The sequence below is a fragment of the Notechis scutatus genome, chromosome 9, assembly GCF_049901735.1.
Source record: "Notechis scutatus isolate UNSWTSFEM ecotype Mainland chromosome 9, rNotScu1.2, whole genome shotgun sequence".
NCBI lineage: Eukaryota > Metazoa > Chordata > Lepidosauria > Squamata > Elapidae > Notechis > Notechis scutatus.
In genome coordinates this window covers 688,401-710,543 of record NC_142017.1, presented here as the reverse complement: position 1 = coordinate 710,543, position 22,143 = coordinate 688,401, and the positions used below count along the sequence as shown (strand labels likewise).

The 22,143-nt window shown below is 60.1% G+C and overlaps 4 protein-coding genes across 6 annotated transcripts; 1 reads left to right on the top strand and 3 right to left on the bottom strand.

Moving 5' to 3' along the window:
- Positions 1 to 135: 135 nt before the first annotated feature.
- CHMP1A (charged multivesicular body protein 1A) lies at positions 136 to 5,578 on the bottom strand. The gene is made up of 7 exons (XM_026684889.2): positions 5,530 to 5,578; positions 4,773 to 4,792; positions 4,280 to 4,357; positions 3,702 to 3,848; positions 2,772 to 2,900; positions 2,028 to 2,215; positions 136 to 1,311 (listed from the first exon to the last, which is right to left on the bottom strand). The coding sequence occupies exons 1-7, from the start codon at positions 5,534 to 5,536 to the stop codon at positions 1,290 to 1,292; spliced, it is 591 nt and encodes a 196-aa protein (XP_026540674.1). The 5' UTR covers positions 5,537 to 5,578; the 3' UTR covers positions 136 to 1,289.
- A 1,584-nt stretch (positions 5,579 to 7,162) lies between these two features.
- Positions 7,163 to 11,520, top strand: CDK10 (cyclin dependent kinase 10). 2 transcript variants are annotated; one of them, XM_026684887.2, is made up of 14 exons: positions 7,163 to 7,292; positions 7,489 to 7,561; positions 7,909 to 7,980; positions 8,063 to 8,165; positions 8,398 to 8,479; positions 9,036 to 9,103; positions 9,193 to 9,245; positions 9,349 to 9,418; positions 9,536 to 9,595; positions 9,776 to 9,899; positions 10,065 to 10,204; positions 10,403 to 10,455; positions 10,548 to 10,676; positions 11,016 to 11,520. In XM_026684887.2, the coding sequence occupies exons 1-13, from the start codon at positions 7,215 to 7,217 to the stop codon at positions 10,646 to 10,648; spliced, it is 1,077 nt and encodes a 358-aa protein (XP_026540672.1). In that variant the 5' UTR covers positions 7,163 to 7,214; the 3' UTR covers positions 10,649 to 10,676; positions 11,016 to 11,520. The 2 variants fall into 2 exon arrangements, with proteins under 2 accessions (XP_026540672.1, XP_087827489.1); XM_087971363.1 differs by lacking the exons at positions 10,403 to 10,455; positions 10,548 to 10,676; positions 11,016 to 11,520 and adding an exon at positions 10,293 to 10,393 and having other exon boundaries at positions 7,166 to 7,292.
- Positions 11,521 to 12,103: 583 nt separating this feature from the next.
- On the bottom strand, positions 12,104 to 14,423 carry SPATA2L (spermatogenesis associated 2 like). Its single transcript, XM_026684885.2, has 2 exons — positions 13,669 to 14,423; positions 12,104 to 13,592 (listed from the first exon to the last, which is right to left on the bottom strand). The coding sequence occupies exons 1-2, from the start codon at positions 13,975 to 13,977 to the stop codon at positions 12,561 to 12,563; spliced, it is 1,341 nt and encodes a 446-aa protein (XP_026540670.1). The 5' UTR covers positions 13,978 to 14,423; the 3' UTR covers positions 12,104 to 12,560.
- A 602-nt stretch (positions 14,424 to 15,025) lies between these two features.
- Positions 15,026 to 22,139, bottom strand: VPS9D1 (VPS9 domain containing 1). 2 transcript variants are annotated; one of them, XM_026684871.2, is made up of 15 exons: positions 21,837 to 22,139; positions 21,275 to 21,350; positions 20,509 to 20,601; positions 19,570 to 19,732; positions 19,329 to 19,443; positions 19,028 to 19,090; positions 18,705 to 18,757; positions 18,508 to 18,595; positions 18,280 to 18,365; positions 17,523 to 17,992; positions 17,238 to 17,367; positions 16,934 to 17,127; positions 16,639 to 16,714; positions 16,358 to 16,462; positions 15,026 to 16,106 (listed from the first exon to the last, which is right to left on the bottom strand). In XM_026684871.2, the coding sequence occupies exons 1-15, from the start codon at positions 21,942 to 21,944 to the stop codon at positions 16,010 to 16,012; spliced, it is 1,917 nt and encodes a 638-aa protein (XP_026540656.1). In that variant the 5' UTR covers positions 21,945 to 22,139; the 3' UTR covers positions 15,026 to 16,009. The 2 variants fall into 2 exon arrangements, with proteins under 2 accessions (XP_026540656.1, XP_026540658.1); XM_026684873.2 differs by having other exon boundaries at positions 20,509 to 20,629; positions 21,837 to 22,098.
- Positions 22,140 to 22,143: the final 4 nt, after the last annotated feature.

Here is a 22,143-nt window from a genome sequence, read left to right as displayed (position 1 = left end):
CCACCCCACCCCGAGAAAGCCAGCCTGGGCTCCCTTTTGGCCTCTCAAACAACTGAGCTGCTTTGGTGAACCGTTTGAGAGTCCCAGGCGACACAAACTACCACCCAGCTTTGCAAATCTTGACGCAGCTCCTGCTTCCCAGAGAGAGTTTATTTAAGCCAGCATTAAAACAACTGACAACATTCACTTTTCATTTACAAAAAGAAAAAGGCAAAGACAATATTTCCTAGTGTTGGAGAATTCACTGCTGTGTAAAAAATAAAGGTTCCAGGGAAGAGGATTACAATCTCCCGCCCTCCCCAGCCCAGAGGAGCAGGGCAGCCGAAGGACCCCAAGGGATGGAGGAGCGGGGAGAGGGACTGAAATGCTTGCTTGCCACCCCAGGGAAACTGAATTCTCCAGGGGGGGGGGGAGGAGGAGGGGGGGGGGCCTTGGCTCCCATTTACTCCCGCCCTGTCTACACAAGGACGCCCCCAATGGGGGGAGCTCAAACACCAGGTCGGCAAAAGGCCCCTCTCTGCCCAGGAGGGTCCTCTCCTGAAGCCGGTCCTCTCCAGACCCAGGAAGGCGTTCCCCTCCCCCCTATGGGACAGGCAGTGGGGAGGGGAGGGGAGGGTGAGGCACATGCATGAAGGCCGAGGGCCAGCAGGGCCGCTTCTCTCAAAGGTCACTTTGTGGTCTGTGAATCCAAGGCCGGTTCCAGAGCTGCCAGAAAAAGGGGCGTCTCCGTCTTCCTGGCAGCGTCTTCCCAACTTCCAGGTGGCCAGCTCCCCACGTACACGGAACAAGGAAGAGGGAGCAGGGCAGGAACCGGCATCAGGAGGAGCCGTCAGCAGGCCGGAATCTATGCCTGCAGCCCCAGGCTTGTCCCTGGCCCTCTTAGGAGCCCTCACCCCCGCAAGGGCCCTGCTCCGAGAGGCAAGCACTGCATGCTCAGGTTCCTCTCATCAGGCCGGAGGGGAGGGAGGGGGAAGCGCAGGCTGGGAGGAGAAGCTCTCGGGGAGGCAGGGCATCCATTGCAGGAGAGCCCCTGGCCAAGGACCAGGCACGCCCACACAGAGTCTTGCGGTCACCACAGCTTCTTTAGGCAGGAGCTATGCATTGCTGGAGGAGGAGGAGGAGGAGGTCCACGCTGGGCAGGGCAGGCCCGCAGAGGTGGACAGGGCTGTCTTCTCCCTGCCCCTTGAGGAGAATGGCCAGAGGGCTGGAAGGCCAGGGCTCCAGGCAGAAAACCCCACAAATCACAGGGGGACAAGGCAGGAGCAACTGTCTGCGAGGGGGCGGGAGAATTAATTCCGCAGGGCAGCCAACCTGAAATTGCGAGAGGAAGATCGTTAATGCAGGGAAATCACATCTCAGCCGAGCTATTCAGGTCTCAGCCCTGCCAGATTTTCCGGCTATGGCATTTCTAAATGTCGAATTGTATCCACACACAGAGCCTCCCATGGCGTTGAGCTCTTCCCCCCTTTCAACTTCAGCCTTTTCTCCACATAAAGGTTCCCAACACTTCTGATCTGCCTCCCTCTTGTGAACACACAATGTAATTTCAGCTAATTAAGGAGGAACTCAAATTCAGGCTGTGGATGTGCGTAACGCTCAACCAGAGATTTCTTTCAACTCTGGTTTCCCGGCCAAGTCACAATGGCCGGGTTCACATCTAACGCAAACCACAATGGACCAGTTCCCAAAGCCCTTTTTCTAGAAGGCCCCACTAGCAAGTCAGCCCACGACTGGCGTCACTGAGCGAGGCAGGATGAACCCTGGCAAGAAGCAGGGAAGCTGACCACACAGCCCCAGAGCAGCAACAGACCTGGGGGGAGGAGAGAGAGGCAGGAGCCCCCAGCAGCCCAGCTTTCCTTCTTCAGTGCGATTCTTTCGTGCAATGTGGGCTACGCACGTTAAACCACCCTCCGCTTTCCTTTCTGGAAAGCTCCACCTGCCCAGCGGGCTGGCTCTAGATTGACGGGCTGACGAGAGCTTCTGGCCAGAGTGCAGCCCTGTGGGCAGGCGGAGGGAAGCAGACCAACCTCCGTGACAGCTGATCCTCCTGCGAACGCGTCGAGCTCTCTCCCATGGCCGAGGCCCCTTCGGGCAGCTGGTTCAGCTGGTCCATGACCTCCAGGCCGTTCTCCTCCGCAATCTGCACGATCAGACTGTCCACTTGCTCCTGGGGCGTCGTCAAAGTGGTGGCTGAGCTCATGGAGTCCTCCATCACCTGCAGGGACCCCAGGCAGAAGTGTTGTGACAAAGGCAAGGAGCAGCAGCAGCCAAGGTGGGGACAACAGACAGACACCCTGAACAAACCGCATCCCAGGGAGTCAAGCCATCCACCCGCCTCTTGCTAGGGACACCCGACCTCTTACTAAGCTAAACCACCATCCCACCATCTTCCTTCAGCTTCGCTCTAAGAAATCAAGCATGATCGTCTCCAGCTACTTTGTTCAAGCAACTTGGGAGTGGAAAATGAGGGGGCCTCTTCTTGCTCAACATCTGGCACAAGGCAGAATATGGAGCTGCGTGATCCACTGACCTGAAATGCGACAGGGGCTGGCAGTGACAAAGCAAAGCATGAGCCAGCAGATTCAGTGCTGGACTCCTTTCAGCCCCGTTTCAAAGCCTGCTTGATCACAATCTGTTTGATTTGGAGTAGACTAAATGGGGAATTCCCACAGATACCCAAACACTTTCACAAGCACGCAGAGAAGGCAGCAGAAGCTAGAGAAGAACGGGAGTAGGAGACTGTGAAAGCTCAGCATCCCTGCAGCACTTACTGAAGTGTGGACATCCAAATTCTGGACCTGCTGTTCAAACTTGTCCATCACAGCCGAAACCTTCTGAAGATCCATGGAGCCGAGAGCTTTGTCCAAGGCCTTGGTCACCTGGGCCATATTCTTGGTTACCTGCAAGAGTCAGGAATCGTATTCACTTGGAGGAACCACACCAAGCCAGGGCCAATCCTGAAGAGGGGGTTTCTCATGTGGCGCTGGAAACAGCAGCCCAGATCAAGACCAGCAGAAAAGCGTGCAGTGGCCAGTCAGTGCGGATTTTTCGAGGCGTCCTATCCACACGGTGTTGCCCTCTTTTAGTCGTGGAAGCCCTGAGGCAGGAAGAGACTCGTGGCCTCCAAGTGAGGTTCAGGCTGAATCTGGGATGCTGGAATCTCGTGAGCTGCTGGTGGATAAAGGCTGAGTGGCAAAGGGGGAAGGGAGCAAGAGGAAGCCAAGTGGCCTAATAGGAAATGTCCAGTGGGTAATTTCTACATATCAACGTAGTATCACACCCCCACCCCCCAAGTAGTTTAGTTGGCTGGGAATGACGGAAACTGTCCGGACCTAGAAAGCGCCAGTTTAGTGTAGATCAGGGGTCCCCAACCACCGGTCCGCGGACCGGTACCGTCCGATGGAACAAGTCCTACCGGGCCTGGTTTGCTGGCGCCGCCATCTTTTTGATGAAAAAGTGCTTCTGGTGAGCTTTTCCGGGTAGAAAGCTCACCGGAAGCACTTCTTCATCAAAAAGATGGCGGCGCCCAGCTATGCCGTACCGGGCCGCGCCATAAAAAAGGTTGGGGATACCGGGCCGCGGCATAAGAAAGGTTGGGGATCACTGGTGTAGATGATCTTTTGTAGCCTCAGAGAGAGACAACTTCAACCTGTTCAAAGGGAGCAAGGAAGGTCACGTAGTATTGAAATAAAGTTCCTTACTCCCTTCATGGTCACAGCTGTCTGGACCTTGGAGGCCACAGCATCTACACGGGAAGCCATCCGCAGCCAGTTCAGACCTTCGTTCTTCTTCCGGATGGCGTTCTCTGCGTAAACCCGAGCACATTCCACATTCTTCTGCTGAAGGGCCTGGAATTCAAGACGAGGAGCTTCCCTCAGCATCATAGTTGCTCCAAACAAAATCAAGAGTGGAAGGAAAGGGATCAGATCCCAAGAGGCTGAAGGGAAGACATTCCAGAAGTTCATCTGCTTCACAAATGAGGAAGAGATGTGGGGGGTGGAAGGGAAAGAAAGAGGAAAGCTCCTCCAGCTGAGAAAGGCATGGGAGATGCAGGGCAGGACCAGAAGGGCAGAAACGCTCAAGCTAAGGAGAGAGAGGAAAGGCCTGCAGACAGCCTTTAATGCCACAAGGACTCAAAAGATTGGAAGCTCGGCGGGTAACAAAAGAGGGGCAGACCAAAGGCTTGAAGGCAGCAGAGGTGGAAGCCCAGCCTTCCCGACTCATTTCTCAAGAGTTATCCCCGCCCATTACTCCTAGCCTTGGCATTCAGGCCCCTCACCTTCTTGACTTTGGCTTGTTCTGTTTTGGAGTCCTTTTCTGCCTTCTTGGCAAGCTTCTCCAGCTGCTTGGCTGTAAACTAGAGAGAGGCAGATGTTCAACAGGCCTGTAGGCAAGAGCAGGCACCCACCCCAGTCCTTGCTTCCTCTGGATAGAGTAGAGGAAGATCACAGTCCCATAGAAGGACAACCAAGTTTTAAAAGTCAGAGATGGAGGGATATGTATTGAAGGAACGATGGACAGAGTGGAGGCCGTTTACTATCTCAGCTAAACCTGCCTCAGCTCCAAGTGGCATCAGAGGAGCAGCCATTCCTGGATTTCTTGACAAAAGTGGACTAGGAATTGTTCTGCTACAAAAACAGACATTCACTGTCCAAGGAGAAGAGTGATTCCAAATCAGAGTGTTTATTGTGAAAAGGGTTAATTGTCGGTTCATTTTGCTACAAGAATTTTGATTCTTAAGCCCTAAGGAAAGCACTTTTCATAGCACTCACCTTTAACTGAAAGAGTGTATCTGTGAAAAGAAAAATGAGAGCAGTTGGAAGGTTTAAGGATAAAAGGAATCTTCAGTAGGAAGGGCAGCTTTTTGGATTCACAGCATTCCTTCTGCCCAAATTAGTGCATTCCACAAAATGTTTCCATAGATTTGAAAAATCCAGACACAAAACTTATTAGAGGCTAAGAAATTAAATAATTAGTTCCTCGTGTTTTTTATGTCTGTTACCATTTCTCAGTTCTGCACCCCCTTGGGGCTGATCCCTTTGGCCGCTTAGGAGTCCTGAGGACGGTTCCAGACTAAACACTCGGGCTTCCACTTAGAATATGACAAGGTGAATCCGGGGGCCCCGAGGAGCCCCTCCTGCCCAATTCCAACCTTGTTTTCCGTCTCTGCCTGCTTGCTCCCTTTTCTCCCGGGGCTCCAGGTGGGCCGCCCCTCCTCTGCCTGCCAGCGCTGGGTCCTCCCAGGGGCTTCCGGAGCGGAGTCTCCCCGGTGCCAGCCCCGACCACCGGGCCCCCCGCCCGCCCTCTTTCTCCTCCTCCCCCGGCCACTTCCTGGCTTCTCCTTGGCGGGACGAAGGAGGGAACGCCGCGCCTGGAGCCTCCCGGAGAGGACCCCCTCCCGCCCTCCTTGGGAGGCCCCCCCGCCCACCTCCCACGGCTCCCGAAGGGCCGGACTCGACTCCAGCCAGCCGCAGCTGAGATGATGGGACCCGGCGTCCCCAACCCGACTCCCCTGCTCCAGCCCCTCACCGTCCATCCCGGCTGAAGTCCCCGCTCGCCTTTTCCTGCCAGGACTTCCGGGTTCCGGAGACGCTCACTTCCGGCTTCCTTCCGCTCTGGAGGCGGGGCCTCGGGAGGCGCATGCGTCATCCTGCCTAGACGGAGACGGAAACAAAAGGCTCACGTGCCTCTTCACAAGGCGGCCACGGTTGCCGCGGCAACAAAGAGCCCGGATGTTGCTGCGCTCAGAGCCCACCTTCATCCCGATTTTATTTTATTAATTATTAATTAAAGAGGCGCTCCTTTAAATTCTCGGGCCGTAAAAAATATTAATTAAGCATCTTCCCCTGGGATTAAGGCTGCAACTATACAATGCCCAGGCAGCGCTATTGGCTGATTGGAGATGATGGGTTTTGCAGTCCGGTCCTCTCAGACTGGTTGCCACACCTGCTTTCCGCACCCCAATGCGAGTATCTACACTCCCCAGACACGCATCTGGGGTCTCGTCTGAGCGCATGGCTCAGGGCAACAATGGTGCCTTGCGGGCATCCAGGGCCTCAGCAACGATGGTTGCTTTGCATCTGCAAAGGGAGTGGAGGAGCTGTATGGAATTTAAAAACTGCCTTTAAAATCGGCCTGTAACTTTGGAGGAGAGAAACAAAGATCCTAATCCGATACTGTGCCTTTCGCATTTGGCTGAAATGAGAGGCCTCCATCCAATGGTGAATTTTATGCAGTTATTAAAGTCTCTGCTGATAAAGAAGATAACATAATATTTCCCCTAACTATAATAATTATTTCCTGCTTTCTTGTGGTTATAAAAACATATTTCTCTCACACCAAGGGCTAAAAAATGTATATAAACCTTGCTGATGTGCCAGTCTGTCGTCAGCTGTCCTAGAAACAAGGTTTGTACAATTCAGACCCAAATAAAATAGAGAAACTTCTTCCCAAGCAGCTGTTTGCATTTTCTTTCCTTGGAACCCAGGAAATTCTCCCACAGAATGTGAGGTGTCCATGCAGCTTTTAGCACCTCCCTCTTAAGGTTAGGGTTATCGGAAGAGCAAAGGCCAGTCAATGCTGCCCACTGTGCTTGGCATGAGAGAGTCGGTCGGGAGACTGGCAGCTGGATCCTGCCCGCCCCTATAACCACTTTCATGGCCACACTTGGAGGTGGGGGAAGAGAAGGAGGAATGGCAACGCAGAGGTAAATGAGGGAGCTGTAACATCTCTTCCAAATAAATGTGTTCGTTAAATGACTGAGTCAATAACAGATCTGTACTTGCACAGATAAATCAACGTTGGCAATATAATTTCCGTGCAGTCCTACTTGTAGTATTTCTTCACTTCCTAAAGGGAGTAAGGGGCTTCTTAGCGTTCCCACCCGAGGGCTGCGCTGGGACGGGGGAATGAACTGGGATCAAGAGGTGGTCCCTGCTGCTGAGGAGAGAAGGGACAGGCCCACTGCCTTGGGGTGGGGGGTGGGGATGCCTGCCTCTGAAAGAGAAGCCATCTCCGCCCATCTGCCCAGGCTAAGGGGCTGCCCAGGTGCCAACCAATCGCCCCTTTTGGGAGAAGAAGGGGGAGTCTCAGCGGCAGGGAACGGAGCGACCCCTCCAGGCGGGGCCGGGCAAGGGCGACCCAGCAGCCTTTCTCGGCCCGCCCCTTCCAGCTGGCCTGTGCGGAAGCGGGGGGGAGGCGGCAGAGAGAAGAGCATGGCGGAGCAAGAGCCCGAGCCTCTGCGCCTGAAGCGGCTGCACGGCGGCTTCTTCGCGGTGCCGGCTGCACACCGGGTGAGCGGAGTCTCACTGCCAGGGCGCCCTTCGCGCTCCCCGGCTCAGCCCTCCTGCCCAGCGCCCGCCCGGGCTGCGCTACGTAGTCCGCGCTCACCTGCCGGGCGGCCGCTTGGTCGGTGCTGCAGCTGGGCTGGAGCGCCCCCCCTCCCGCCCCGGGGCAGCGAAAGAGGCTTCTCACCAGCTCTCCTTTCAGCTGGGAAGATGCCGGAGCGTCAAGGAGTTTGAGAAGCTCAACCGGATCGGAGAAGGCACCTATGGCATCGTGTGTGAGTCCCGCCTGGGGAATCTGCCCGCCGGGCTGGGTAGTGTTTGGGGAGGGCCCGCCCTGGGTGACCCGGCTGAGCCTGGACAGGCTTCAGAATCCACCCCCCCAAATGCCTCCAGCTCTTCCGGGCTTGGGATGTTACCTGGGAGCCCAAATCTCTGTGAAGGAGGGCAACTCCAAGTGGCAACACAACCGAGGGATGAGGCAGACAGAGCCACCTAAATAATAGGCAGCTTCAGGGGGGAGGGTGTGTGCGTGTGTGTGTGTTACAGTCGTTCCTTTGTGAAATTGCCTGGTGGGACCAGGAGGAGAGAGAGGGTTGCGGCTTTGGTTGCTCTGCTGTTTCAGATCGTGCCCGAGATACGCAGACAGGTGAGATTGTGGCTCTGAAGAAAGTACGGATGGACAAAGAAAAAGACGGTGAGAAGAGCGGGCTCCTTGCAGGCCCGGCTTGGGGAGCAGCCCGGCGGCACCCCTCTTAGCTGGGTCCTCTCCCCCCCAGGAATCCCCATCAGCAGCCTGCGAGAAATCACCCTGCTGCTGAAGCTCCAGCACCCTAACATCGTGGAGCTGAAGGAGGTGGTGGTGGGCAACCACCTGGAGAGGTAATTCCCTGGGCAGGTGGACAAGAGCCTGCCCTCTTAGCCTAGCCAGGAGAAAGCGCGCTCTGCCCTGAGCTGGGAGGGCAGCAGGTGAGGGGGGGAAAGCATTAGCAGAAAGTGGGGTGTGAAAGGGTGGGGATTCTCCTTCCCTCTCTGGGCAGAAGAAACAGAAGTGTTCAGGATTCCTTTCCTGGCTGCAGCAAGAACCAGGCCTGCCTCCGATTCCCCCCCACAGCATTTTCCTGGTGATGGGCTACTGCGAGCAGGACCTGGCCAGCCTCCTGGAGAACATGCAGGCTCCCTTCTCCGAAGCCCAGGTGTGTCTGCAGGGCAGGTACAGCGGTTGCGCTTTGCTTGTGGTGGTCTCCATGCCACCCTGGAGGAGAGGCCAGAGGGTCTGGGGGAAGAACTTTCACCCCAAATAACTATCCCAAAACCGGGGCTAAAGGGCAAGGAGGTGTGTGCTCCAGCATAAGCAAGGTACACTGGCAAGGGCCTGAGCTTTCAAAGGGGAGATAAAATACAAAAACAATTGGATCTGAAAAGCCCTTTTTAAAAATTCACTTGATGCCCCAAGGACTACAATGCAGGGCAGCCTCTGGGGAGGGAGGGGGGTTAAGGCCCAGCCTGGTACATTGACATGGGACTTGCTTTGTCCGAATGGGCCTAACTTGTTCACACATTCCAAAACATGGTTTGCTTTGTGCTGGACAGGGTGACTGGCACAATGTGTGTGATGTGTACACAGTTTTAAACGAAGGAACCATCATTTTAGCATCTCCTTCTGGATCTTGAGTCCAGAATTGCATCCAGCACAGGACAGGGAGGTGGGAGGCCCTCTAGTGATGCTCCCGTTTGCCCGCCTCCCTGCAGGTGAAGTGCATCGTTCTCCAGGTTCTCCATGGTCTTCAATACCTGCACAACAACTTCATCATCCATAGGTGAGAAGGGCAGGGATGGGTCAAGCAGGAGTGGGCACTGGCACTGCCCAGCCCCCCAGCCTTCTACATACCTGTTTTGTCAACTACAGGGACCTCAAGGTGTCCAACTTGCTCATGACTGACAAAGGTTGCGTGAAGACAGGTGAGTCTTTGGCTATAGCATCTCAGGTGCCACGTGCTCAACTCAGCTACTGGAGATTTAAAACAGCAAGTCACCTGACCTCTCTGGGCATCTTCTCTTGCAGCGGACTTTGGGCTGGCTCGTGCCTACAGGGTCCCCCTGAATCCCATGACTCCAAAAGTGGTGACGCTGTGGTGAGTTGGCTGGAAACGCCCCCTCCCTGGAGAGCACTGCTGACCCCCTTCCGATACAAGCCGGCTGGGCGTTGTCGGGTGACCCTGAGCACCGTCACTCTTTCCTTCCCCTTTCAGGTACCGGGCCCCCGAGCTCCTCCTAGGCACAACCACGCAGACCACGGCCATCGACATGTGGTGAGGAGAAAGGGACTCCAACCTCGAGCGCTGGGTGGGCTCCAGCTTGTGGGGTGGGGAGGTGGGCAAAGGCTTTTCTGCGGGGCTGCATTGCAAGAATCTGAAGGAGCAAAGCAGTGTGTGCCCGTGTGTGTGTTGCTGGCTGGTGGTCTCACCACTAACTCTGCGTCTGCCCTGCAGGGCGGTGGGCTGCATCTTGGCGGAATTGCTGGCCCATAAGCCTCTGCTGCCTGGGAGCTCTGAGATACAACAGGTTGACCTGATTGTGCAGCTGCTGGGCACTCCAAACGAGACCATCTGGCCCGTGAGTCCTTTCCGTCCACTGCTCCTCATCCCTTTGCTCCGCTGTGCACAATGAAAACCACAATTCCCACCTCGGCGGGTTTGGCTTTGCTTTAGCATGCTGGCTGGGGAATTCTGGGAGTGAAGCTGCAGGAGGCAGCCAAATATTTGCTTCCCCCTTTTCCAGGGTTTCTCCAAGCTGCCCCTGGTGAGCCAATACACCCTCCGCAAGCAGCCCTACAACAACCTGAAGCACAAGTTCGCCTGGCTGTCCGAGGCCGGCCTTCGCCTCCTGAACTTGCTCTTCATGTACGATCCGAATAAAAGGTAGGCGGCCTTCACCTGCCCCGGATCCTTCTGGGGGGCGCAACTCTGCCTCCTCCCTCCCAGCCCTCAGCTTCTTTCACAGGAGCAGCTGCCCCACAGGGAAGTCCTGGCTGGCTTCTCAGAACGGGGCTGCGGCTTAGGCTTGGCAAGGGGACGACAAGAAGGGACGGCTCCTTCACTGCCACGTCTCCTCCACAGAGCAACGGCCGGAGACTGCTTGGAGAGCTCTTACTTCAAGGAAAAGCCATGGCGTAAGTGCCCCCCGGGCCCCTTTCCTGCAGGCGGGACCACCTCCCCCTCCTCCTCCTCCTGGGCCTGATCCCTTTTCCCTCCTTCCTTCCAGCCTGCGAACCGGAGCTGATGCCAACTTTCCCCCATCATCGCAACAAGAGGGCCGCCCCGAGCACGGGAGGAGAGTGCCTGGGCAAACGTAGCCGGCCCTGAGGTGGCAGCTTCTCAGGGCACCCCAAAGGTAGGGCAGGCTCATGAAAAACGGGCGCCTGGCAGGTTTCTGCACCCGTGATATTTTCAGGGATATTTGCGCCAACACAGACAGCAAAAGTAGGTCAAATCAGGTTGGTTGTTCCATTAAAAAAGCCCTAGATGAAAAAGTGCCTTTTTGTAAGCTGTTCTGTGGGTTAAATCTGCATATAATTCTGCATTTCCTTCAACGGCTCATTCTGTTTCCTCGCTTTTCAAAAGACCAAATGTGGAATGTCTTTTTGAAGAAGGGGGGGGGGAATATGTGTCATCTCCCCCACCACAACCAGTCCTCCCTTTTCCTGTCTCTGCCTCCTTTCACCCCTGCCAGCTTTCTGCCAAGTGCTTCTCCTGAGGCGGCGCAGGGGCTGGAGGGAAACGGCTGCATGTCCAGGACCCTCTTGCTCCCCAGGGAGACTCACGTGGGGAGCAAAGCACCACCCGCCTCCGCCTCCTCTCTGCACTGGAGAGGATCCTCGGTCCTTGCCTGGACCTCCCAGAACCAGCCCGCCCGGATTCTGCTGCCAGCCTGGGCTTTTCCGCTCTCCTCAGCTCTGTCCAAAGCAAGCAGGTGCTCCGGATGCTGGAAGAACAAGCAGAGCTTTCCTGCTGGAGCAGCCAAGAAAGGAGCAAACTTCAGGGCCTGCAACACTTTCAAAACAGCCGCAACTTAAAGGCAGGTGGGAAGCACCCGCCGCCCCCCGTCCCCCGGCAGAGGCCTCTGAGGCTTGGAGCCTTCCAAGGAGCTGCTTCTCCCCCGGCTGTTATGTGGCACGAGCTGGGCAGCTGACCGCTTTGGAAGGAGGGGCTGGGTTTCAATAAAGACTTTTCTTCCAGCCTGAGGATTGCTGGGCACCTTGTCAGTAGTGGGATAAGCGATGCCCAGGCCCCAAGTGGCACCTGTGGGAGATGGGGGCGTTTGATGCTGCTTTGCCCTCACCACCCTCTGTACTCCCGCTGCGTAGGGTGCAGCTCCAGCTGCCTGTCTGCTCCTAGGCTGTAAATACATTATTTGGGGGTGGAAGAGATTCCCTGTTCCAGCTATGCTCCTCCTGCGCAAAGACACATGTACATGCACCACCCACTGCCTCAAGGCCTTTCTGCTTCCGAGGATGAAACTCTGGCAGCTGCGCGACTTACAAGCGGAAGCCCCCACCTCCCATGCCCACAGGTAGGAGCAAGGAGCTCTCCCTCCCTGAGCCCGTCTGCCAGAGGGCATTGCTTGCCACGGCCACCAAAAGTGGCACCCGAGCTCATTCTGGAAACGGGAGGTGACCCTGCAGCTGCCACCAGAGAACCTGGGCAGCCGTTCCTGCTCTAGGCAGCTCCAAGTGAGCCTCCTTCAGCCCTTTAATGGGAGGTGCTGAGAGCCAAGAAGGGCAGACAGTGGGAGGGTGTCCAGAGACCCAGAAAACCAGGTAGCTTTCAGGTATGTTTATTACAACTGCATCTTTCATGAGAAACATCAGCAAAGTGACTGCTATCACGGGGTCCCTTCCGGCTTTGTAAATGCTGCCCGCGGTTCCTCCCCGACTGGTGGCTTGAGCAGGAGGCTCTTCTCTGGCCCTGCTAGAGCAGCCTCGGGACAGGCAAAGGAGGCCTTCCCTGACGAGACGGGCACCCAGAAACCCACAATCCCAACCCTAGAAATCAGGGTTCCTGGCAGGTCTGCTCCCCACCTGCCACCCCCAGACTTCACGGGCGTTGGACTCGGCCCTTCATTGAAGCCGGGCAAAGCCACCCCCATCTCCTTCCCTCCAGTCCTCTGTCCAGCTCCGTTCTGTTAGAAGGGGGTGGGGGGCTTGGCCGCTTTGGACTCTGCCCCCCCCCGGCCAGAGGGGGAAGCAGGTTTGGTGACCTCGCAGGGCGTCCCATCCTATTGCCAGGGCCCTCCCCCCTCCTGCAGCAGCCTGTCCACCTCTGTTCGTTGCAGCCACAGGCGCTGCTGCTTCTCGCTCTGCAGCTCTTCCACGAGGTGGTGGCGGTTCCGGCAGACTTGGGCCCCATCGCAGCTGCTGACATGCAGCAGCCGGCAGGTGTTGCAGCAGGAGCCGGGCAGGGCCCCCGGGAGCAGGCAGGAGTGCATCTGGTAGTGGGCTGGCTCGGGGCTCAGTCCCTGAGTGCTGCTGTGCAGGCTGGCCGGGCTGAGGTGGAGGCTCCTGGGGTGCCTGGACAGAGGAGAGGCCGGGCTGCTCGTCGCCTGCGAGGGGGGGTCGGAACTCTCATAGCCCCCCAGACCAGAGAAGAGGAACGGACTCCCCAGCTGAGCAGGAAAGTCCGTCTCAGAAGTCCTGCTGAGCTCCCGCCTCAAGGAGATGAAGGAGAAGGAGGTGGCCAGGTCGGGCGCGTCTGAGCCCAGGAGTCCATTGCCACAGGAAGACTCCCGGCTCCAGGGGGGCTCGCTCCGGCACTCTGCCAGTGGCTGGGGGCTCCGCCTTAGGAGCCGGGGGCTGCCGCACTCGCTGAGGGAGGAGGTTTCCTGGCCCCAGAGCCGACTGCCCGCAGGCTCCCTGTAGAAGCCGTGCCCCTCGGTGCTCTCCCGGTAGAGATCGAGCCCGCCGGCCAGGTCTGAGCGAACCTCGCGGCTCCGTGGCCACCGTGTCAGGCTCTGCAGCTTGGCCACGCACCGCTCCAGGCTGCCCCTGGCCTCCTTCCGGGCCCTCAGCAGCTCATCGGGCGGCACCACCCGTGGCTCCAATTCCTCCACAATTTTCGCCAGGATCTGGCACTCCACCCTGGCCGCAAAGAAGCAGCAGGCTGCACAGAGCAGGTTGGCGCTCGGCGGCAGTCGAGAATTCACCAGGTGGAGGCGGTCTTGCTGTACGTAGCCCAGTCGGCGGAAACTCCGGGCAAGGTCGGCCTCTGGCAGGACCCCCTGAAGGACGTGGACGTAGACCCCGGAGAAGGTCTGCAAAGAAAGCCGCCCGTCAGCTCCCGAGGCTTCCCGGGCCCCCCTTCCCCCCCCAGCCTCAACCAGGGCTCACCTTGATGGTGGCAAACTCTTTGCGCCAGGGGAAGAAGTACAGGTTGACGGCCGCCAGCTCCAGCACTTCGAAGGCCCTGGCCAGGTCTCGCAGGGCCCCTTTGGCGTCCAGGTGTCCCCGCAGGGCGGTGGCCAGCGTGCCCAGGGTGTCCTCCCCGTCCAGGCGGCAGTGCAGCTCCGGGTCCTCCAGCAGGTGATGCCACAGCAGCTCCTTCAGGGAGGCGTCGCTGCAGGGCCCCACGTGGCCCCTGCGGAAGTCCCTCTCCAGGCACCGGCGGTACTCCTCCTGCAGGCCCGGCCCGGCCTCCATCCTGCCGCCGGGAAGAGGCAGCCGCTGCAACTCCAGGCCGGGAGACCCGCCGGGCGCCCAAGGGGCCGGAGCCGGGGGAGCGCCGCTGTCCCGGCAGCCGCCGCCGCCTCGTCCCCGCTCGGCCTCGCTGGGGGCGCCGGGGAGCCTGGGCCGGGCCGGGGGCCGTCGGGCGCAACTGGGCCGCTTCGGGCGCGGAGGGGCCGCCGAGCAGGCCAGAGGCGAAGCAGCCCCCGCAACAAAGGGGGTTGCCGGGGCCGCTGCCAGGCGCCGACGGGCGGTGGGACCCGGCGGCTCGTTGGAGGGCAGCCCCCGCCCGGCACGAGACCCCGCCAGCCCCGCCGCGACCCCGAGGCGGCCTGGAGCCCTGCGGGAGGGGCGGGGCTCGGGTTGGGGGAAGCGCCGCCGCGGCGGGTCCGCCGGTTGGGATTCGAACTCGCGCCCCGCCGCTCACCTGCCGGCGCCCTCGGCGCTCCGCCGCTCCCGCTCCGGCGCCCCGCCGCTTCCGGCCCCGCCCACGCGGGAGGGGCGTCACAGGGAGGGGCGGGGACTCCGCTGCTGCCGGGGCGGGGCTGGCGGCGCGAGCGCCTCGGGGTGGCTTCGCTCGGAGACCCCCCCGCCCCGCCGGCCGAGGAGCAACAGCGGAGGGTCCCTAAGCGGCGAAAGGGGCCTCCCGTCGGAAGTGAGGGCCCCCCACCTTTCGGAAGACGCGTGTCGGCTCCTTCACACGCTGCCGCCGAGCTCCTCTCCCTGCCGGGGTCGCCCTGCGTCGTGGTCCGCCCGGAGCCTCGTGCCTGGTTGCAAAGGGGGCACCGCTTCTCCTCCGCCCCCGAACGCCGCCCCCCCTTCAGCCCTCGTCTCTGCGGGAGCCTGCGAGCTTCCGGGCGGCCTCCACATCCAGAAGAGCCCCGCAGGGAAGCCTCCTCCAGGGCTGGCTGGGCTACTGGCGCAGTGGGGGGCCCAGCCGTCCAAACGACCCCCCCGCCCCTCCCAAAGTAACCCTGGCTGGCTGCATGCGACCCCCCCGACCCCCCAAATAAGCACAACCGGCTGAGCGGGCAGAAGGAGCTTTATTCCAAAGAGCTGCCAGGAGGGAAGCTGGAAGTCCGTGGAAGGTCAGGCAGGGACGCGAAGGGGCCCCACCCAGGAGGAGACGGACGCTGGGGGGCCTGAATTTCAAGGGAGTCCCTACTTCCTATGACGCCTCCCAGGACCCCCAGAAGCCCACCCCCACCCCCACCCGCCCAGCTGCCCAGCTGCCCTCTTCCTTTGCCCCACAGCTCAAGAGGCTTGTGCAGATTCTGCCAACCCCTCCCTCCCTCCTCTGCATCAATAGAGGATGCGCACAATCCGGCTTCCCCTTCCTGAAGACCCAACTAATGCAAGGAAGAACCAGCCAGGCCCACCCCTCTCCTCCCCTTTACCCAATGAAAGCCCCGGCGGAGGCAAGGGCACCATGGCCCCAGGGTGGGCCACAGCCACAGGTTGAGCAGCGGCTGCCAGAGAGGAGGGGGCCATGCAGGGCAGGGGGAGAGCGCATGGCGGGCCAGCAGGCTCCCATCCCTGCCTCTGGCCACCCCGGCCAAGGAAGAGGCTGCCAGGGTCCAGGATGGCTGGCTTGTCTTGCAGCTGAGAGAAGGGGGTGGGGGGGCTACTGCAACTCTTAGTGTTAATGTTCCCTCTTTTTCCATGCTCAAGGCAGAGAAGCAAAGCCAGGCTCAGCCATTAGGATGTGGGGACAGCTAGACACCTTGCAACACACCAGGACAGAAGCCAGAGGGCCAGAAGGCCTTCAGGGCGGGGGGGGGGGCAGAGGCTGGTCAATGCTGGGTTAACACCAAAGTTTGCCTGCACACACACACACACACACCACACACACGCCAAGTATTGTGCAATAGTAGCCCTGGGAGGGGCGCCTGGTGCGGCTGCTCGGTTTCCCTTTGGCAGTCCTCCAGAAAGCATCCCTGGGGAGCAGCCAGCCGGGAGGGATCCTAAGTGAGGCGGGGGGGGGGTCAGCCCCCCCCCAGCAGCTCTGCTACTTCCGGAACACGGGGGCCCCCTGCAGGCTCTGGACGTAGGAGAGGGCGCTCTGCAGGGAGGTCAGGCAGTAGCCCTCTTCCCCAATCAGGGACCTGGGAGAAAGGAGGGATCCGGTCAGCCCGAAGGGAGGGAAGCAATGTTGCCCCTCCCCTCCCCTGGAAAGCCCCTCCCACCCCATCCTCTCTCGCATGCAGAGGAGCAGCAACAACAACGGCCACTTGGGGGCGGAGTCGGGTGCCTGGCAAGGGGGCAGCCCCACTGAAATGCGAGCAGGCGGAGGGCACAGCCAGCGCACACACACACACCCCCGCCGCCCTGGGGACTGAGCGCTTGCCATGCCTACCCTTCATGGATGAACTCTTCCAGGGCGGCACACTCGGAGACCAGCTGAGGCGAGCGGCTCTGGAGGACCACGAAGGACAGGATGGGCAAGAGGTCGTCGGCCCCGCTGCAAGGGGAGGGGAGGGGGAGCGGGTCAAGCCTGGCTCCTCAGCTCAGCAGCCGGCAGTGCTGGGAGAGGCCGGAGCCTTCGGGCAGGGCCTGCCCGGAGCGCCCCAGGAAGTGGCAGAGGGGGCTTCAGAGCCAGGCATCCCGTCGGGATAGGCGCTGTGGTCAAGTACTCACATAGCGGCGGATGCCGGTTGGAGTCGGCTCCCACAGTATTCCTCCGCACATTCACAGATGACGCGCAAGGTCCTCACTGGGGGAGGGGGAAGACAGGCACTCAGGGCCACAAATTCCAGGGCCCTTGCAACCCCCGCTAAGCTGGGACCTCTGGCCCCTCCCTCCCTCCCAATCAGGAGGAAGTCGAGGGATCCCTCCCCCAAGCGCTGCCCGGAGCCAAGTGTGGCGTTTCTAAAGCTCCCCCCTGCCCTCCCAGTGCGGCCTCCTTGGGCTGCAGCTGCCAGCCAGGCCTCACCGATGCACTCCAGCTTCTTCTGCGGGCAGCTGCTGAGAGGGAGGAGGAGCAGCTCCTGCACGGCCGCGGCGTAGGGGGCAGCCCCTCCTGCCTTGGGCAGCAGCTTGGAAGGGATGCCCATCTCCGTGGGAGAGGCCTTCTGGCGCAGCTCCATGCTCCTGGACAGAGCCTCTTCCTGGGCCCGGTAGACAGTCCTGGAGGGAAGGCAGGCAGGCAGGCGAGGGGGCTCAGCAGGCTCCCCCCCTTCCCACAGCCCCCTCCCATCCAGAGGGCAGGGATCGCCTGTGTGTGTCCCCAGTCTCACCTGTAGACCGTCAAGAGGGGCCCCCAGAGTGGGCCAAAGAAGGCTTCCTCCAGCTGCGCCAGGCACTGATCCTTGGCAGCCACCGTGTTGAGGCCTTCGAAAGCCAGCAGCGCCAGGGACAGCAGTCGGTCTGCGGAAGGGAAGCAGCCCAGCTCCATCAACGCAAAAGCCTAGGGAGGAGAAGCGCGGCCCTCCCCCACTCCCACGGATTGGCCTGCAGCAGCCACAAGCCCGATTCCTGCCCCCTGCCCGCCCGCCAGCAGGGCAGCCCCGGTGGGAGCCCACCGATGGCGTTGTGGATGTCCTTCACGACTGCCTTGAGGGCCTCCTGCCGGGAGCCCTTCTTCCCAGCCAGGGGGCTTCGCAGGGGCCCTTCTGGCCAGGCCTCAGCAGCTGACAGAAACTGCTCCAGGTCCTCGAAGGAGCTCTCCCGGTCAGCCAGCGGGAGGGACCCACATCCTTCTGGGGGGGGAGGCGACAGGCTCTGGTCCTCGATGAAGGGAGTGCCAGAGATGCTGTGACGGAGGTTCAGCTTATTGTGTTCCTGGACAGAAAACATGGAGTGCAGGCTTTGGGACGAGCGCAGCCTCCGTCCCTCGGGGGCTGATGGCAGGAAGGCCTCGGCGTCCAGCGAGGAGGAGAGGGACCAACCGCGCGAGGCGCCTGTCCTGCTTTGGCTGAGGAGAGGATAAAGGCGGTTGTAGGCCGAGCACTGCAGCTTCTTCAGCAACTGACAGATGGGGTGATCCGCAAAGCTGGAATCAAGGAAGGGGCCGTCACCGAACCTGCCTGGGCTCCGCTCCCACGGGAAACTGGGCAGCAGGAACCCCCCCAGCCCTCCCCCCGCCTCCCGGCTCCCTCTGCAGGGACTGGTCCGCCCCTCCAGGCCAACTCAAGTCCGCTAAGGGAGAAGGGACCCCCTGGGGTTCTTGACCTGATGGCTGCCCCCACCCCGGTTTCATCCCCACTGGGCGACTGCGCCTTTTGCCTGAAGGCCCCTTGCAGATGAAAGCAAAGCCCTCCACACTCCCCACCTCCCTACCTGAGCAGGTGCGAGAGAAGCTTTGGCACCAAGGACAGATCGCCAGGGTGCTCTTTCAGCTGGGCCTTCCACAACCTGGGCCAGTCCTAGCGGAGGGGAGAGCAGAGAATACTGAGCTACAGTGTGTCCCCCCCTCCTTCGTCTCTCTCATTCCCTCCCTGCCTGCTTCTTGGGGACTTTTGCACGCTCCATCTTTGACGTGGTCAAGCCCGGAGCCTGCTTACATACGTGGTCCTGCTCATACTCCAGGATGGCCGCGTAGATGGCGCGCTGCTCCTGCTCTTCCGGGGTCAGCACCGCATTGCTGGAGAACCTCCTAGGAGGTGGAGGAACACGGGCTCAGAGGAGCCGCTGGGCCCCCTCCCTCCCCACCCATGGATGGAGAAAAGCGGGGCGGCAAAGCATCCCAGACCCAGCTGACTTGCCTGTTGGCAGCTTCCTGCAGCCGCAGCCGATGCTCCTCCATCTTTCTCTGGAGCTGGAGGGGGCCAGAGTCAAGGTCCCCCCCAGCAAGGCTTCAAATTCCCCCAGACAGCCCCCACCCTGGCTCCTCTGGCCAGACAGCAAAGAAACAGGGGCCGAAGTGACAAAGGACCAGCTGGCTGCAGGGACAGCCAAAGAGAAATTGGGGGTGGAGTCCCGCCCCCCCCCAGGGTGAAGCAGGATGGGGATCTGGGACGGGAGACCACCAGGGAATCCCAGGACTGAACTCCTGTGGGTTTGCCAGCAGAAGAGCCAGAAAGGATACGGCCTCTTCCCGGGCTTTTGCAATCACCAAATTCTCCATCATCTGACGCTGCAGAGAAAGTGTCTGTGGAGGCAAAATTAGCAGTAAAGCCCAGTAAACCCCAGGACTGGACGGAGGACGAGGGAAAGGGCCACCCACCCACCCACCCACCCAATCTTTCTTTGAAAGGGGAAGCACAGCTTCACCTCAGCTCTTGGGCAAAGAGGGCTCCCGTCCCTCGTCCCCTCAAATGTGTGGGCCATATTGCCTGGCTCACGTGGGAGCCCAGGGGCCCGTCCTCTTCCCAGTCAGCCCCACTTGCCAGAGAGGTCTTCTGCACCGCCTGGCTGGGGTTCAGCCGGGCCAGCCGGGCCTCGTAGGTAGCTCTCAGCTTCTGGTTTTGCAGGGACGCCTCTTCCAGGGGGCTCAGCTCTCTGCTGCAGAAGAAGAAGCAGAAGCAGCAGCAGCTCCTTGGAGGGCTGTGTCACCTGGACCAGCTCCAGGCAGCAGGCTCGGGGGTCCAGCCCCCCAGCGCCCAAAGGCCCCCTGCAGCTCCCTCTTACTTCCTGGGGCTCTGCACTTGGGTGATCTGCAGCTTTTGGAACATCTCAGGAGGCAGGAAAGGGGACAGCTTCCTGCCTTCATCGGAGGAGACTCTGCGGTGCCGAGAAACCGGAGCAGGGCCCACCTTCTTCCCCACCAGCTTGGCCTTGGCCTTGGCCTTTCCTGGAATTGCGGGACGAAGAACAACACAGACGAAGCCCCGTTACAGTCAAAGCGAACATCTCCAGACTCACAGAGAGGCAAAACGGGCCAAAGTTGTGGGCCAGAGAGCAGAGTCCAAGGACGAGGACTGTGAACCAGGCAGCCAGGAAGACAAACATCACGGCCAGTGGCCAAACCGAGCTCCCAACCTTGGCGTGAAAGCCCAGAGCACATTCCACTGATGAGGCAGCACATGGGCTTCAGCCTCACACGCATCAGGCACCTGCCTATCAACGCTGGGTGCCTTCCAAGCCAGTTGGGGCCAGTCTTGGGAAGCTGAGTAGGGTCAGACCTGGTTAGCAATTAGACAGGAGATCAAGAGGACACTCAAAGGACATAAGGCTAGTCTGGAAAATGGAAAAACCTCCCTGGAGGAAAGCAATCAAACACCATTGCCAAGAAAATGACAGGAAGGGCTCAGGGGAGGCACCAGGAGGGCATATGGTGACTTAAAGCAACGGTCTCCAAACTTGGCAAATTTCAGACGTGGAAACTTCAATTCCAGAATTCCACATCTTAAAGTTGCCAGGTTTGGAGACCCCTGACCTAACAGAAAGTTCAGTCTAAAATCACCACTTAGAGAGGAAGCCCCTTCTAAGCTGTGAGGCCAATGGTCACTTTTCTGCCTGGACTCAACTTTTGACGGGGTCCCATTGAAACGAGGAAGACCTCCTCCTTTTATTCTGCTTGGTGAAGGGGGTGGGGGTGGGGGCGCCGCTTATAAAAACAGTCCTCACCTATTTTAGAAACGCTGCTCTTGGCTCTCTCCAGGCACTGTTCTGCTACCTTGAGCATCTTGGGAGTGTCGGGCGCCAGGTCATTTTCATCCCCTTCAGGACAAGGAATGTGTGATTGTGTCTGTCCAATTACAAGGGGATGCAAAGCCCACCTCAAAAAGACTTCCACGAGAGCTCGGTGCCAACCACTTTTCCCCTCCATCTGTCAGGATTTAGCCCCTCTAGGTCCCTTCCCCCGGTGGGATCACCCAGCTCCAGGAAAAGCGGTTTTTGCCCATCATTCCTTCCCCAAGAACAGCAGACGCAGCATTTCTCAACTTGAAGGACTTTAAGACATGTAGACTTCATCTGCCAGGATTCCCCGCTCTGGATGGACGGGGAATTCTGGGAATTGAAGTCCAATATCTTTAAGCTGCCAAGGGTGAGAAAGACAGGGTCTAATGGGCTGTCCTGTCATCCTGACCTGCACAACATCCTTTCTTGGAGCAGCTTCATCGCCTAGGAGAGCGTGGGTGGGTGGGTGTGGGTGGGTGTCAGAGAGAGAGAGAGAGAGACTTGAGAAGGGACGGGCCAGGCACTGCAGCTCCAAAGGAAATGATTTGGGCATTATTTCACCTCGTCAGAACGCCCCACTCAGAAGGGCGGTTTACATGCCTTTGTTGTATTACTCCAAAGACACCAAAGCTTCTCTTCCCCAAAGGAAACTCTGCTGCAAAGGAGCCCGTCTCTTCCTGGGCAGGGGGGGGGGGGGGGAATCAGGGGTTACCAGTCGTGGCTGCCGCCTCTTCCAGCAGAACCTGGGCGATGTGGCTGATGCTCCTCAGGTATTCCACGTAGGCTTCCTGCCAAGAGACCAGTTCAGCCAGGTGAAAAGGCAGCGCCTCCTTCGGACCAGGCCAGCTCCTGGCTGCAGGAGGCTCGCTCCGGTGCCCTCCCCCCAACCCGGACCGGCCAGCGCAGGGAACCGGGCCCTTCCTGGGAGGGCAGCCCAAGCCAGCAGGCTCTGCGGGCAAGGGGGGTTGCCCGGCTCTTCGGCTGTCCCGCGACCTTCCAGATCGGATGCACCCGGGAAGCGGGGCGGGGGCTTCGGAATCTCAATGCGGACCTGCCGGCTCTCCAGGCAACGCGGCCAAAACACCGGCGGCACCTGAGATGGCCGGGGGAGGGCAGCGGCAGAGGGGCTGGAAGACCCCCTGGCCTCCCCGCCGCCTCCCGGGAAAGGAGGGGAGCGGGAGTCGCCCCACGGGCCCCAGCGCAGACCAGCCCGCTCCGGCGCGCGTCCCCGCGGCGCTCCCAGAAGGAAGGGCGGGGCCCTCGGCGCCCCTCACCCGCGGCCGGTCTCCGGCGTCCAGCTCCAGGGCGGCCTTGGCCAGCTTCATGGCGCCCTGCAGCGGCTTCGCCGGCGGCTCTGCGGCGGCGGAGGGCGCGGCCGCCATGGCTGGGCCGGAACTTCGCCGCCGAGAAGCGGCGGCCGCTCGGACGGGGCCGGACGGACCGGCGCAGGTGAGGTCAGAAGGGGCGCGGCTCCCGCCGGTCCGGCTCCGTCATTGCTCCGCAAGCGCCCGGAGGCAGGCCGCCCGGGGAGGAGCCCCCTCGCTCGTGACCGGCCGCGGCTCGGCGGCCCCGTCTCTGAGC